The sequence below is a fragment of the Rhopilema esculentum genome, chromosome 15 (genome assembly GCF_057945365.1).
Source record: "Rhopilema esculentum isolate cy_ngs chromosome 15, ASM5794536v1, whole genome shotgun sequence".
NCBI lineage: Eukaryota > Metazoa > Cnidaria > Scyphozoa > Rhizostomeae > Rhizostomatidae > Rhopilema > Rhopilema esculentum.
The window spans coordinates 8275740-8291449 of record NC_142829.1 but is presented as its reverse complement, the minus strand read 5'-3'; the positions used below and the strand labels follow the sequence as shown (position 1 = coordinate 8291449).

Sequence of the window (15710 nt, the reverse complement as noted above, 5' to 3'; positions counted from 1 at the left end):
GCCTTAACAGCAACGCCTAATCTGAAAACCAATTTCACCAATCGATAGCATCAGTGCTAAGGCTGCCTTCCACGCTAGTATAAAACGGCCATCTTGCACATACTTACTAATAAACTATAAAAACAACGGCAAGTAAATACTTTATTCCACTTTCACTATTCCATAAAATGGGTACCCACGGATATACACACTGTGTATTACACAAAAGCGGAATAGTAAAAGACCATTTAAAACGAATAACTAACATCTATTAGAGTTCTTCACCAAAAAAAACTTGCCCAGACATTAGCTTACTATTGACCGAAAACGTAATGATAAACCCATCTGACACAGATCTACAATCCTTGCCAAAATATTTTAAACACTTGCTTGCCAAAATATTTTAAACCCCCCATTATAATTATGCTCAATTTCCTCGTTTTGATGCTGAGGGTAAATTGAAGTTGAGGGTAAACATTTGTCACTTAAAGCTGTACTAAGGTATTGAGAAAACAAATCAATATTGTACGGAGGAGGGGGCCACAATTTTGGGAGCAACAAAGATATATCGAGAACGTAGGTTAGACATCAAACTCTGATGACATCTAAAAGCAGGCATGATCGAAGAAATTAAATAATAGCTACCTTCACTTGTTGGAACTCTTGTGAATGGGAAACCATAGCGAAAATATCAGCTTCCGTGATGTAAGCCTTAAACAATTCATTGATAACTTCAACCGTGTCATATTTAATGTAATAATTACTCGCGACTCTGCCAAGATCTGTCGGGTACAAGTAGCCAGTGTGTTCCTCGTAGCGTATCATTTTGGCTTTATCAAGCAATTTTGCCTTTGCTTTTATCAATTCTGTACGATGTTGATGTAGCAATGGATCTTCCTACAAGCAAATAGCCCAGAAATTAAGAATAATCACCAACGACAAGCAACTCAAAATTTATATCAAAATTCTAGAAACGATTCATCCATTTTAGTGACAAATTAAAACAATTCTATTTGGAAAACTAAAGCGAATTCGTGCTTTTAAAAGTGAACATTTAATCTAAAGGGGACCTTGTTGATAACAGCACCTTGCGTGTTAAAGAGGTTACCCTGTACAAACATTTTTATCAGGTGTTTGTTTAAATATTTGTATATTTGCATTTATTGAGCTTTTTTTCAAAATTAAGCTTTTATTGATTTTTGGCGAAAATAGCAAATCTTGAGCAGTTTTGAATTGGTGCATATTTCTTGGAACTATCAGGAATCATATCAAAGTAGATAAAAGGATTACGGGCTAATATGTAAAAAAAACCAAAAATCATTTACATGGCAAATGAAAAAAGAATTTCCATGAGCACAATGAAATGCTCAAGTAATTTTGTTCCTTTACTTGATATGGAAAAGAACTAAGGTAGGATTTCATAACGTCTTAGAAAGCCTATACATGATAAAAAATGAACAAAAACAAACCTGCTTGTCTTTGTACGTTATTCCATAGGCCAATGAATTGAGGTGCATGCGGACGTAAAGATAAGTATAACTAAGCCACTGCACAGCCTCATCTACGTTTGTCACAGTTCCAAGGGATATCTAGCGCATTCAAAGGTTTGAATGTTAAAATATTTACGCCATAATAGAACATTACATCATAATGATAATAAATAATTAAATGTACACCTTGGCCACTTCTGAATAAATGTATTGTGCCTATATTATGGAACAAACTCTAAATACATCTAAATGCTAAAAATATCGATAGAAACTTTGTTATTCAAAATTCACATCACTTAATAGGTATCGAATTTTTTATCAACATCATGGCAAATATTGCGCTTTCGGGCTTTTATTCTGACACTTTAGACTTTGTCAAACGAAAAAGCTTTTAGAATTATGTAAAATATTTGCCTTTTTCGAGGCCATTCTCAATTTTGTACCACCAAAAACTGTTCAAATTCACCGTCCTTCGTTACGCCTCCAAAATAATCGTGCAGGAAGCACACTAACTACAGTCAGACAAGGAGAAGCTCACCTCAGCATTAAGATTGTCAGTTAAGCTCTGAACAAACTGGCTTTCGATTGGCGTTTGCCTCGTTAGCAGCGTGAGGTAATGTGAAAGTTTCTCGTGTTTTGTAATGATGTATCCCTGGCCCTCGGTATCAAACTGAGGTCTCCCTGCACGACCAAATATCTGCATTACATCGAGTATACCAACATCAACAAACGAACCTTTTTTGGCATCATAGATCTCTGTACCCTGTGAAAATTTTGATAAAAAGCAAGATCAATAGATTGATATACTGCTTCAGTAAATAGCATAAAATGTATACAAATCCCTAGGTTGTAACATTCTGAGAGAAGGACAAATCTATTCACAAGATAGCAATGTTTGAATAAACAAGAATGCTGATATATGGACACTCGACGATACTCATCACCGAGACTAAGGGCTTAATCTCTTAAAAGTCTCTTGCAAAAAGATTCGTTGAAAGTGCAATCGTGGCCATTAACTATTCGAATGACGAGCAAAATTACAGTTATCTTGAAAAATGATCTTCAATCTCCTGCATGCAATTTTGATATGCTAATTTCTCCACATTCCGATTGCTGGGACGCATGCATTGTCCATAAAACCAAGTCTTTCTCAGGGAAAAGAAGTTTAGCATCATAATTGGGACGGAACAATACTCTGCTGCAGTAAAAGCTTTCAGTAACTTTTTTGGTTACGACTGTAGCCTTTAAGGTCTTACCTTAAATTACCTATAGTATAAAAGCAGTTTTCCAAATGTTTAACTTAAATTTCTCTCGTTTCATACATATTAATCCTAGACGGCCAATCAGTGCCAGACTTCAAGAACCTACCTTGATGATGACGGCATGGGCGGGTAGATTGACACCCCAAGCAAGAGTTGCAGTACACACCAGCACTTTGATGACACCTTTAGAGAACAAATTTTGGACCAGATTTCGATCCCGCCGGAGCATTCCAGCATGATGGATGCTAAATCCATCAGGAAATAGCTCTCGAAGCTGCTTGTTACGTGATGCCATCACCTGTCACAAACAACGCTCATAAGCATCATTGCTTATAAATACAAATTATATTATCAGCATTATTATTTATTTACATTAGCCTAGAAAAATAGCTAATTTACAGCTTATTAAGCCTACTATTACATGTTACTATTTGAAAAATGCAAACAGGCTTTTAGTCTTTTGAAAAAAGCTTTTCGTCTGACACTCTTCCGAGCATAAAACGTCATTTTATGTTCTGACGTTTTATACTCTGAAGAGTGTCAGACTTAAAGCCCAAGTATGACTCAAAATGTTAGATTTAGATTAAATTTATATTAGGTATTACTTGAATAGCTCAGTATGTTTTGACTTTTACAAAAACAGCTTTTGAACAATCATGTGGCGCTGTAAGCCAAAGGAACATCTCGATTGCAGAGAATTACTTAAGACGCAATGGAAACGCAATACTTTGCCGTTAAGAGGGAACACTCTTTCTCTAGTTTCAATTAGCTGTCGAATCGCTTTGACGTGTTAAAAAAATTGTTTTTAGGTTCGCGATAAGCGTATTAATGCGAATAATGACGAAATTATCAAAAACATACTTGCTTCTCGTAGCCACCATAAGAAGCGTTTTGCTCCGGAAGAAACACACTTATATCTCCTCTATTCCTTGCAATTTCCCGGAACTGAAGAGCAGTTTTTACTGTCGCATTTCTTGCGTGGACAAACACCATAACCTGAAAAAATGGACGTAACTCTAAGCACGGGTAAGGAGACTTTATCGCAAAGGCACATTATTGTTTTCGACTTTGGTTTACGACCTAATCAGCAAAAAGTGGCCTATTTGATGGTTTTACTAATTCAGACGTACAACAACTTTGCTTAAGTTTTACATATAAAAACCCTTCCTAAAGTCTTTGGCACACCTTTGCAGTCAATGGAAAATATAGAACTATCTTTTTCTCTAAACACTGTTGAATGAAATGAAAATTTACAACATATAGAAGTATACTGAAACCGATGCTTTTCTACATTTTTCTCTAGAAAGTTAAAACATGATGCAAATTATCATACAGACTACATGACACGTAAAAGTGCTGAAATAGAGAAGCAATAACCTAGTTACAAATAAGCTAAAAACAGTTTGTGAATCATAAGAAGCTTGTTGGGTGGGCTATTTTCTTGAAAATGATTCAAGCACTAAAGTAATTTCATTTGCAGAGCTTGCAAGCTTAAGACAAGCAAATGGACAGAAGTTTAAACTTAAAAAAGCTACAAAATTCCTGGTAACTTTGAAGGAGACACAACACTACTACTTTGAAAAGCTATTTTGATCGAAAAGAAACCTTGATTAGGCTAATATTTACCTGATGTCCCTGCTCAATATTATCTAGAACTTTGTCGTAACATACTTCATCCATCCTCTGCATTGTTTGCATGTAGTTTGAGCCCTTGATTCCAACAAATGTCTGGCCTAAAGGAACTGGTCGGAAACGCTCATCGAAGAAAAACAATCCTTTGAGTGGATTGACGTGAAGGAACCTAGCCACGTCCAAGTAATTTGGCAGCGTAGCTGAGAGTCCAATGATTCGAATCATGCTTTGCGTTGCCTCCACCTTAGAACAAAAAGACATCAGCACATGGCAATCGAGACAAACAAATATACTCATTAAACTTACGAATAATAGATTGATTTTCTTAGACATATTTTTCAAATTCATCCAAAAATGAAGACACTCATGTAAGGCATACGTAAAAAGGTAATGTCACGTGATTTGTGAAACATTTTTTTGAATATTTTTTAAACGAAAACTACCTAGTCATTTAATCTATCAATATTTTGTACTAAATTATACCGTGACGTTTCTCTAATATTATGGGAGCTTGTCAAAGTAGGATGCGAAGTAAAATGTCAGTTTTTAAAATAAGGTGAAAAGTACAACAGGAAATGAGCTATCAAAATATGTACGTTTAAGGTAGGAAATTCGGGTACAATGTGTTGCACTATTACCATGTAAAAAGAGCAAGTTTATAAGTCCAACAGCATTAGCAGACACTATGTAGAAATAGGCCCCCTTCCACAACTAAGAAGAAAACATACATCTGCTTTTAAATATCAGAGTCTTTGTGGATGATAGCCCCACCCCACTTTGATTTCCCCCTTCCCCTATTATTATTTGTCTACTGTTAGCCACTGTTTGCTAGATTTGGAACGTAACCCAACCTGTCTAAGAGTCCTGGCCACCAGTGTTTCTATAACAGATCCTCGATCGTCGTGTAGCAAATGGACTTCATCGAAAATCAACAGTTTCACCAGGTTTGATAATGCAACATCTCCTGTGCTCTTTCGCGTCACAACATCCCATTTCTCAGGCGTAGTAACCAACATCTTTGACAGAAAAAGACTTGAATTATGACTTGGAGCAAATAACAATGAATGGGAGTTAAGTGTGAATCCTAAATTCATATCTCCTTTGAATACGAAAGCAATGTTCTAAGACAAACACATTCAACCACTTTGTACTTCAGCCTGCCTAAAGATGTTTACAATCTTTCAAGAAAAGGCAACGAGCATGCTTGCAAGTATTATATTCAAACAGGCACAAACATTACCAAATTTACACTTTAGATGCGCCTCACTTCTGTTGTATCTATCACTAGATTGAAAGATTATCCCAACCACCTTTAACAACATAATCCCCACAACTACTTTCGTCTTTCGTAGCTAGAGGGGTACAATTTGTGCTGAAAGCTCCTCTACTCCATTTTGGATCTTACAACATATGAATTCATACAAGGACAAAATGGCATTACATTTAGCTATAAAAATATAACAAACGAATGTTCTCTTCCATTTAGGGGACGAGATCTCTAAGGAAACAGTAGGCGCATGTCTAATGGGAGCCGCTTCAGAATGGCACTCGATCTCTATTGGGCATGCCACGGAATAAATAGGTGACTGCAAATCAAATGCTAAAGTTTAGAAATAGACAGCTGGCCAATCCCATCGACCCAAGAGCCAGCCAAGGTATGCAAGCATGGTCAAAGCAAGGACAAAAACCTCTGTTATGGTAAATCGAGTGTCCTAACAACAGAACTACCAAAAAAACATTAAAATTGGAGGCTACCTGGGTTCTGAGAATTTCATTCTTAGTCAGCTGCATGTCTCCTGTCAGTTCCTTGACTGAAATTCCAAGAGGTTCAAGCCTCTTACTGAAATTATCTGTCATCTCAGCAGCCAGTGCTTTCATTGGAGCAACATAGACAATCTATCAGTTGAAAAGGAATACAAGTATAAATGGAGCTACAACAGTTAGACATTGCGCTGTAAGCAATCAACAAAACTCTGTAAGTCGAAGCTCAATGACAACACAGTAACGATCAAAAATAAAATATTAAATTTCGAAATTCTCTAGTAGTGGTTACTGGGGGGGGGCTGAATAAAGTAGGGGGCTTAAAAGAAAAAGGGGCTTCAATTAAAACAGAGTTGATGGTTTCGTCAGCAAATGCTCCATGCTGTCATAGCATAAATATTTTCGAAGCTTCTTGACTTCAGAATTCGTTAAATTCGCAACTTTTCATACGGCCACTAATCCCCCTTTGCTGTTTTAACTGTGACTGCTATTGTAACTCAGCTTAAAGCGCAACACTAATGAGTGCTGTTACGTGGTCAATTCAAGTTGTCCACGATTAGCGGCAGCTCAATGGATCAGCACCCAGTATTGAGAGTAATTAAACGTTTCAATTTATTAATGAGATTTAAGCCTTGCGCTGAAACCAAGATGAAATATCTAAAGCCAACCGATTAGAACTTACCTTGAACTCATCTTTTTTTAAAACACCCTCCTTTATATTATTTTTTATTTCGTGACCTATAGTTAGCAACGCGATGTTGGTTTTTCCAGCACCAGTTGGGGCAGCTACCAAAAGATTTTCGTTTGTGTTGTAGGCCATGTCAAACACAATGCTCTGTATTCGGTTCAGCTTCTTGAAACTTTTGAATATCAAACGACCAATCTGTGAATCAAAGTCAGTAAAATCAGGTGAAATTACTATAAATTTCAACAACAAACTTCACCCAACAATGCGAGCACAATTTTAGAAAATTATTTTGCTAACCATGAAAAACAAAAGAAATCAACAGATACTAATGTGACGTTATTAGCCTCGTTTATAAGTTATGTTGGGCAGCCGCCCGTTTCGTTATGTTATGTTCGAAGCGTGAAAATAGAAAATGGAGTATTGAAGACCGAGTTAGAGTGTTGTTCTTTGTTATCTAGAAGATACATTAACAACTAAAGGGGCTTAAGCCAATCAAAAACCAATCAATCAACATAAGCCAATCAAAAGTCGTCTTAAAAGAATCACGCCAACTGATTGGTCAATTCTTGATTGAAAGTTGGCTTACGTCATTTTAGTATCAGTCGATTGCCTTTAATAATCATATCAGAATTTTCATACATCTGATAGTTTTCCTTTATTGATAAACATCGTAAGGCCGCCATCAATTAAACATCAAAAGATTCATATGCCCTAAATGAACGACAGTTTCACATATCCCTACTTTGTCACATACAATAAGGTGAATTCGATAAAGACCAGTCTTTTACTGATCACGATTTTAAGTGAAATAGGCAGGGACGGTGTTTCCCCCTTTTCCCCACTCATTAGTAACCGGTGATAACACTGGCTTAAATGGTATTGCATAAATAGCTATATCTAGCATGAATGCTTGAGAATATTTTGTTTTTCGAACTCTCTTCCATTTTAGTTAAGCCTCGCTCGGGAAAAAGTGGACTTTTATTTTAATAAATAGATACTGTTTTCACATAAAATATTTTTCACATGAATTTCTTTTTAAGAAATCATTCTCCGTTTGATTAATAACATAAAACCTTCCAATTCAATTAGACAGATATGAAATATATTTTTATCTTTTTAACTTTCAAAACATTAAGGGCTCAGATCACGCTTTTGAAATCCTTTTGCAAAGTTATTATGTCTCAAGTCTGAGGCTGTGAAGTTGTTATGCCTTAAGTAAAAATTCTAAACACACTCTGGGTAGTAAAGTTTTCGCAGTGTTGAAACAATAACACTGCAAAGATAAGCACTGTTCTCTGTTTTTACATCGAAAAACATTAAAGCGAGAGATGTACCTCATCAAGGTGCTCAATCTTTACAAAATTATCTGTGTTTTTGGGAGGCTTTGAGCGAGTTGGTGGTATTGACACTTCTTCATACTCTGGAGTTGTCTGCTTGATAATATCAGCTGGTAAAAGTATCTGGGAGAGAATGAATTTTATGATCATTGGGTTTTTAAAAGAAGTACAAACTAAAAACACAAAGCAGTAAGTATATTGCATAGGGATAACGCTGTCCTTGTTCAAGTCTCTGGTGCTCTTCATTCAACTACCACAATGGCAAAAAATGCTGCATGAATCGCAAAAGGCCAAGCTAGCCTCAATTCATACGCCACGTCTTCCAAATCATCGTTGATGTGGGAGTAGTTTTGCATATGTGTATCCCCATTTACAATGTAATTATCCCATCCACCAATGGCCTCGGGAGGGGGGGGAGGGTGTGTAGGTTAAAAACGCGTAAAACGTTTTATCTATTTCATGTTTTGTTTACAGGCTTTTGCAGAGGCGAGAAACGTTTAGGAATTTATACAATTTGTCCCTAAATGATACACATCAATGTTTTAAAGATGGAAAAATCAATGATGCTTAGCAGCGCCCTTCTGAAAGAGACGATGATGAACAACCAGGTTAAGACGAGGTCATAAGATATAAAACAATGAGACAGAACGACAATTTTTTGCATAACAAAATAACTTGCTGAGGAAATCATGAATTTTGTAGACTAAAAACTATTAGCAAAATTTATTCATGGTTTGCTAATCCAAGGAAGTCGTTAACAATAGATTTGTGTTGTTAATAATTTTGCTACCAGAAAATCTTCTTACTAGATTCCATTTATGCCGGAAATTAAAAAAGATTTTCAATACTTTAAAACAGTTTCAAATTAGAAATATACCAAAGAAATAAACTGTCACTTCAAAGGTGTATTCCTTCAGGCAATAAAGCTTTTCTCGTGAATTGATGTAACTGCACAGTTCTAATAGCGTTTATAGCTGAAGGGATATTGTGAATAAATAAGAAAAATAGCAAAACTAAAGCTTGAACTAAATTTCAAGGATAGCTAAAGCTTCAAGGATTGTAGAATTCGTTATCGCAGTTGATATTTGATAGGAATTTCTGTTTAGAATGGTGAATCGTATTTTTGCATCGAAAGTAAAATTCTAAAACAGCAATTTACTAATTCAAAGACTACAAGTTTTCGACTGTCACCAGTAAGATATAATGATAATATTTTGAAAGGCAAAGGAATAAAGGAAGCCAAGAAATTTGAAGTAAAACTTCTTTTTTGAAACATGTTTTTAGAAGTGAAGCTTAAATAGCTACGGGGAAGTACTTCTTTAGGCCCAAGGTTGTAAACTTATTTCAAAACATATTAGAGAAATCAAACAGATTTAAAAACAGAGAATTTCGTCTATAAAAACTTCAAAACTGATAACTTGATCAAAATTCAAACCTTAGATCCGCCAACGTAAGCACTGGATTGCTTTCTATCAGCCAAAGAATCAAACACGAAAGGATAATGCTGCTTCGGAGTGTCTCTGTTGATGGACGTTGAAAACAGGGGTGTCGTTGAAATATCTTCAGCCAGGCTAAAATATATACAACAATTGTCTGCTAAAATATCGATGGTGTATTAAAGAAGAAATATAGCAGAATGTAGGCGGTTAGATCCGTGGTGAGGCCATACCTCATTGTGTTGAAGGGAAAGGAAATATTACGTAAGCGAACATTGGCAATCTTGTCTTCTACTTGAAAACTATGCTTCCAGTGGAGTCTGTTTGTCAATGAGACGATATCTATTTGTTTGAAAGCTGGGTTGTTCTTTACCATATCCTTAACTTTAACACTATTGTACAATATTATTATCATGATCAATTAGGGTAAACAGTAAAAAACCAACTCTTCGACTAATTTTCGCAATTTTTATATATGAATGCATCAGAACAAGAGAGGGAGATTGAGCTTTATTTCTTAGAGTTTAGTGTCTGTGGTAAAGTTTTCAAATAACACAATCTGTCGTGCTCTTGACTTGTTAAAAGTACAGCGCTAATTCATTATATTTGGAAACCCAACTTAGTATTAGCCATTGCTAGTAGTTATACTAAAGTTGGCTGGCTTCAACATAGCAAGTGATAGCAAGGAAAACCCAACTGTTCAACATATTTTGGCATTTCTTTCCATTGCCACAAAACATCGTTGTTGTTGAGGTATGCCTCGACGCAGTGCCAAACTCTGCACCAAGAGAATTTCACTGGCACCTATAATGCTCTGGGTATCAACATACATGCAAAATCAACTTAAGCTAGCTATTAATGTTTGGAAAGTCTGAAATACTATTGGGTTTTCTGTATGTGAATCAGTTGCATCCATGACTAAGTGCGCATAAAAAATATCTTGCATAGGTCTTAAGCCTTGAATAATCATCCACTGGTGTTGATTCCAGGGCAACAGAGACCTCTTTGAAACAAAAAGTAGCCCAGTTCTCGCAGGTCCCCACTGAATGAAGACTATGCTGCAAAGGTATAGCAAAAGACAGTATGAAGTAATTCCCACCTCTGATCTGACTGCTGTCCCAACCCAAGTTTCATTTGCTTTTTCTCCTCTTTTCTAAGTAGCTTCTGAAGCTGCTTCTCTTGCTCTGACTAAATCAAAATTAGGAACACTGATTTAAACAAAAACATACAGTAATAAGGCACATCCAAAGAGACTGAAGTTGTTTATGCTTATAGCTATTTCAAACAACTTTTTATCCAGCAGAATAAAATCAATTTCGTTTTTGCATCTTCTTCATTCCCTGTCAAAAACGTTCTCAAACTGATGTTTCATGAACAAATTAAGATTAATATTATAGTTTATGGTTAAAATATTATATATATTAGTGTGAATACAACTTTGCCACCAATCTAAACAATATCTGAAGTGGGCCATAGGCAAGTAAATTAAGAACAAATGCATTTGGTGTGTTACAAGTAGCTTGAATTTCTAGTCCTTTTTATTATGAATAAATCATAAGCATCTATGGCTCAAGCTTCAATACAATACAAGTGCACAAAGAATCATTTTAACAAACTAATGCTTGACTTTTTTCAATATTTAAGAGATCAAAACCCACTTATTAATTTTCTATTACTGTGCCAATAAGTAATCAGCATATTTAGGCAAAACACTCACCATCTTGATGTATACATAAAAAATAGATCATGAATATACCATTTTCCTTCCCACAAAAATCTAAAAACATTATCCAATATTAATCAGGGTCTCTGACAAAGGGGGGAACCATGACAGCCCCCATATTTTTTGCAAAACAATTGAAATCTTATGTTATGGGTAATAAATTTTCACTTGCCCCCCCCTCCCCCCCATTTTCCAACCTGTGTTTGGGCCTCTGTAAATAGAGCTGTTAATACAAAGATTTTAATGACATCTTTATCTAGATAAAATAGCTTATGCTTGGCTTTTTAAAAAAGAAATATATATAATGAAAGTTTAGCAAATAGTGTTTGCTTTAATTAATGATAATGTGCTGGTTTCCAATAAAGATGGCTTGATTTAGATTTGTGAGACTTTATCATTGGCCACTTTAAAGAAAATGTCTTAGAAGCTAGCAAAAAACTCAGTAATCATGTTCTATATACTGAAGCATATGTGACAGCTTACAACACATAAACTGTAAAGAAATAAAATCTTACCTGAATAGTAACCTGAGAGGCCACCGCAGGCCTTTTTGCTTCATTCTTCCATTTACGATCATTACGAGGCCTATGCACATTTCCTTCACCTGTTGCTATTTCTTTTCTGCGTTTAAGAAGTTGCCCAATAAGATCAATTGCCTCAAAGCCAACAAGTTCAAACAGTTCATTTTGAATTTCTGCATCATTTTTGTCTGATATGAGAACATCATATAACGCTGAAGCCATATTTTCTGGTGAATCATGGCTTGGAAAATAACGCTGGCACTGATTTAACAACCAAGATGTTTCATCTTCATAACTGGTATTAGTTGAACTTGAGCCAACTAGAGGATTCTCATTGAAGGGTTTTACTTGATCTAATGACAATTGTTCCATAAATTGATTCATAAATTTATCTGCAACATCGTTTTCTGCTTCGGAATCAGTGTCTTCAAAATTTGTAACATTTTCATATTTCAAATCTAATTTAAAGGTGTGCCCATATCTTTTCTGCTCCTTATTACTCTCACTTTTAGACAGAGCAAAAGCATCTTCTGGGACAAGATTAAGTATCTTCTGAACAGTTTTACAACATTGTGTGGCTATAGTTGCAGGAAATGGACCAAACCTATCTTTCAGTATTTTAGTGTCCACTGCACTTACATCATCACTGTTTTTGAAATGCTGAAATAGAAATACAGCTGCACTCTCACTTGCACCTGGTGATATGTCAGTGCCACCAACTAAAAGAGTAAAAAAATATTGTGTTTCATGTCTACTGATTTATAGACAAATCCCAAAAGTTAAGTGTTTTGTTATGCTGTATTTAGCTTAAATGCATTGAATGCTACAAAAAATTTCAAAAATCATAAAAGTATCTTTAAATACTCTGCCCTTGTTGGTCATTATCTAATATTTGATACTAAAAGGATTAAAATTAAAGTAGTGACCTAAAACCGTGCATACATACATTTTCAAATTTGTCACAACACATTGATATTTTGCAGTACAAAGGGCCTGCTCAAAAGCAATAATAAAAATTTTAGAAAGAAGCTTTGCAGATTCTAGTAAAATTAATCCAAAACAAAAAGAGCATATGTTGCAACATACCAAACTTGCTTGATGCAGCTAAGAGCTCCCTGAACAATGATGTTGCCTTTGATGAAGAAAAATATTCTCTTGAAAAATTTTGAATTGAGATTTATTTCACAAACTATATATGCAAAAGATCAAAGAAGCCGTTGAGCAGATTCAGTGATGGACCTCTAGCATTCCTTCCTCTTTCTTTCCAAAACTATAGCTTTGCTTCTCAACACTAACACAAAATATAAAATATATATCAGCTAAAGTGTATTTGATGTTTGAGTTGTCTACTTGTTACTAATTTTTCTGCTTTCTTGAGTACTTCATTGATGTTAATAGAGGTGAAAAAGCTAGATAAAATGCAACAAAACTAGATAACATAAATTGAAAAATGCAACCAATTGTTTATATAAAGAACTAAACATACTTAAAACATTTGATCTCTATAGCCTCAAAATATTACAATTTATGCATCAGGTGAGTTATAATGAAGAATACTACCTTAAATAGTTCCTAATCTACTTTTTGAGCAACAAGCAGTCCAAAAAATCACACAAGACAAAAACTAAACTACAAAATATTCAAATCAAATAGAAAGTGACACAACTATACAATACAAAACACTTGAGCACAAATGTGGAATAAACTCACACCTTCTTTGAAACATAACTTTAAAACATTTACTAAGCAATTCAAAAAAGACTTATTATAAACTACAAAATACAAACACCCTTTGCATATTTGATGTTTCATTGTTATGTTAGTAACCTAGTTTGTTAACTTCTTTAATCTTCATTTTGTAGCCAAAACAAGATAAGCCATATGCTATATTTGGGTTGTACAGACCAAGCATTTTTTTCAATATTACTACTACCAGCATAATCATACTTTGTGATTAAATTTTAATTAAATTGAAAAAGTGAACTTTATCACAACCCGTTGAACAATTTGAGCACCCAGGTTTTGATTAAAACATCTAGTGCCCATTTCAAGTTTCTGCATTTTGACTAAAGCTAATCCACAAAGTTTATATTTTGTTTGTATTTGCACGCGCTAAAAAAAAGTTAGGTCAAAGCAGGGGCTTTAATCACTGAACCGTGGGCCTGTAGGTCACTTGAGTCTATGAATACAGAATAGAGAAAATCAGAAGGGAAACTGGTCACTTGAAAGCTAACAATTTTTTCATATGCATGCACAACTATGGGCTACATTTTTGACTGTGTTATTTTGACATATCATCATCAAAAGAATATCGAATACAATTAAGTTGAAAGAAGGCAATGTGAGCACGTATGACATTACCACTTTTCCATTTAACAATGATTAGCTAATAGTTATCTGGGCTAACTACACGACCAATCATATCCATGTTAACCAATAAAAGTTGCTGGATACAACATTAATTAAAATAAACCAAACCAGTTAAAAACAAAGCTCTTCTACGCAAATTTAAATATATACATGTAATACTAACTTTAGCCTATGCAGGCACAACCAACACCAACAGTTGGCCACGATTTTCATCAAAATAACAAAGTTTGTGGTATAAATGTGCTGATGATTGAAGAACAATCCTACTTACGAGCTTTTTATCTTTATCAGAACAATGTTCATGCGCTGTCCTTTTTATGTCACTCCAGGACAATGACCCTCGTGCATCTCGGTTCTTCCTTTTATTCGCAAGCTCTTCTCTCAGTTCATCTGCAGTCGGGAAACCAGAATGCACGCCTACACCTGAAAACGCTCTCAAGCTGCTACTCAGTCGCGGTTTGTCGGCCATTCTTGTTCCCTACATATTGACCTTTTTTGCTGGTAAGTTCTAATTTCCAAATTTCGAAGTTTTTTGAGCCACAGGGCCTAACTGCCTCGTTTCCAATTGTATTGCCTCTTTCCAAGAACACTGATGATGCAACTTTTACGCAGTATCTCCTCTTTTCTTCCCTCTTCTTTTTCTTTCCTTTCTTCCTTTATTTTTCAGATCACTAAATAGGGAGAGACCAAGAGAGTAGCAAGAGAACTTGTACTCCTGCAACCACAGTATAATAGGTAAAAGAATAGGCAGCAAATCTGGGTGGGTGGGAGCAGACGCATCCTCTGAAAACCTTTCTATAGAAAAATTTAGCGAGAAGATATCAGAAAGTGCAACATGGCTTCCCATTCAGTCAGTGCGCCTTCCCCATTTTTCTATTTCTCGTCCCTTAGAAAATTTCACAGAAAACAGCAAAAGGAAATCCAATGAAGCAAGGTTGTCAAGTCTCACGGTTTGGCCGTGAGACTTACGGATATTTACCTTTTCTCACAGTCTCACGACGAGAGTTACTTTTCTCACGGGTTTCTTCCCGGGCCTCATTCTTCTTTCAATTCAGATCAAACGCCTCAGTGGTTGCTGGACACATTTCATTCCACTACATTGTTTATCACAATCACTTGCCTTGACCTGTTGCGCGAATAATTGTCAAACGAAACGCGTTAATGTCACGTTAATGTATCAGTATTGTACATTATTATTGTTCGTTGCTTCGATTGGTTGTTGTTATGTTTAAAGCCTGTTCTCTGTGTTTTCTGGAATGTTTTAAATGTGAAATGAACAAATGTTTAGGCATTCTGAATGGTCTAGTTTTAGACCATTTGAGCACTCCGGATCTACTGAAATTCGGATTTCTTCTGCCCCCAACCCTGGACCCCAGTTCCATTGCTCACTAGCTGCATTCATGAAATCTCACAGGTATTATTTTCCAAAACTTGGAAACCTTCTGAAGAACTATAGAGTAGATGCAAGAGAATGCTCCAAGGTCGTATGAAGCGGAAAAGGAAATAAAAGG

General features: G+C 35.5%; 1 protein-coding gene across 1 annotated transcript in view; it reads right to left on the bottom strand.

Annotated features, from left to right (window-relative positions):
- LOC135685602 (activating signal cointegrator 1 complex subunit 3) overlaps window positions 1-14772 on the bottom strand; it is a 32655-nt gene extending 17883 nt beyond the window's left edge. Inside the window, exons 1-15 of the mRNA XM_065201585.2 lie at window positions 14471-14772; window positions 12916-12961; window positions 11824-12548; window positions 10685-10773; window positions 9585-9720; window positions 8147-8272; window positions 6807-7007; window positions 6119-6259; window positions 5215-5379; window positions 4358-4606; window positions 3593-3727; window positions 2838-3029; window positions 2008-2232; window positions 1449-1568; window positions 625-876 (exon numbers count right to left, since the gene is read on the bottom strand). Of these exons, the coding sequence (XP_065057657.2) occupies window positions 625-876; window positions 1449-1568; window positions 2008-2232; window positions 2838-3029; window positions 3593-3727; window positions 4358-4606; window positions 5215-5379; window positions 6119-6259; window positions 6807-7007; window positions 8147-8272; window positions 9585-9720; window positions 10685-10773; window positions 11824-12548; window positions 12916-12961; window positions 14471-14668 (3000 nt within the window). The 5' untranslated portion in view covers window positions 14669-14772. The remainder of the gene's footprint in view (window positions 1-624; window positions 877-1448; window positions 1569-2007; window positions 2233-2837; window positions 3030-3592; window positions 3728-4357; window positions 4607-5214; window positions 5380-6118; window positions 6260-6806; window positions 7008-8146; window positions 8273-9584; window positions 9721-10684; window positions 10774-11823; window positions 12549-12915; window positions 12962-14470) is intronic.
- Window positions 14773-15710: the final 938 nt, after the last annotated feature.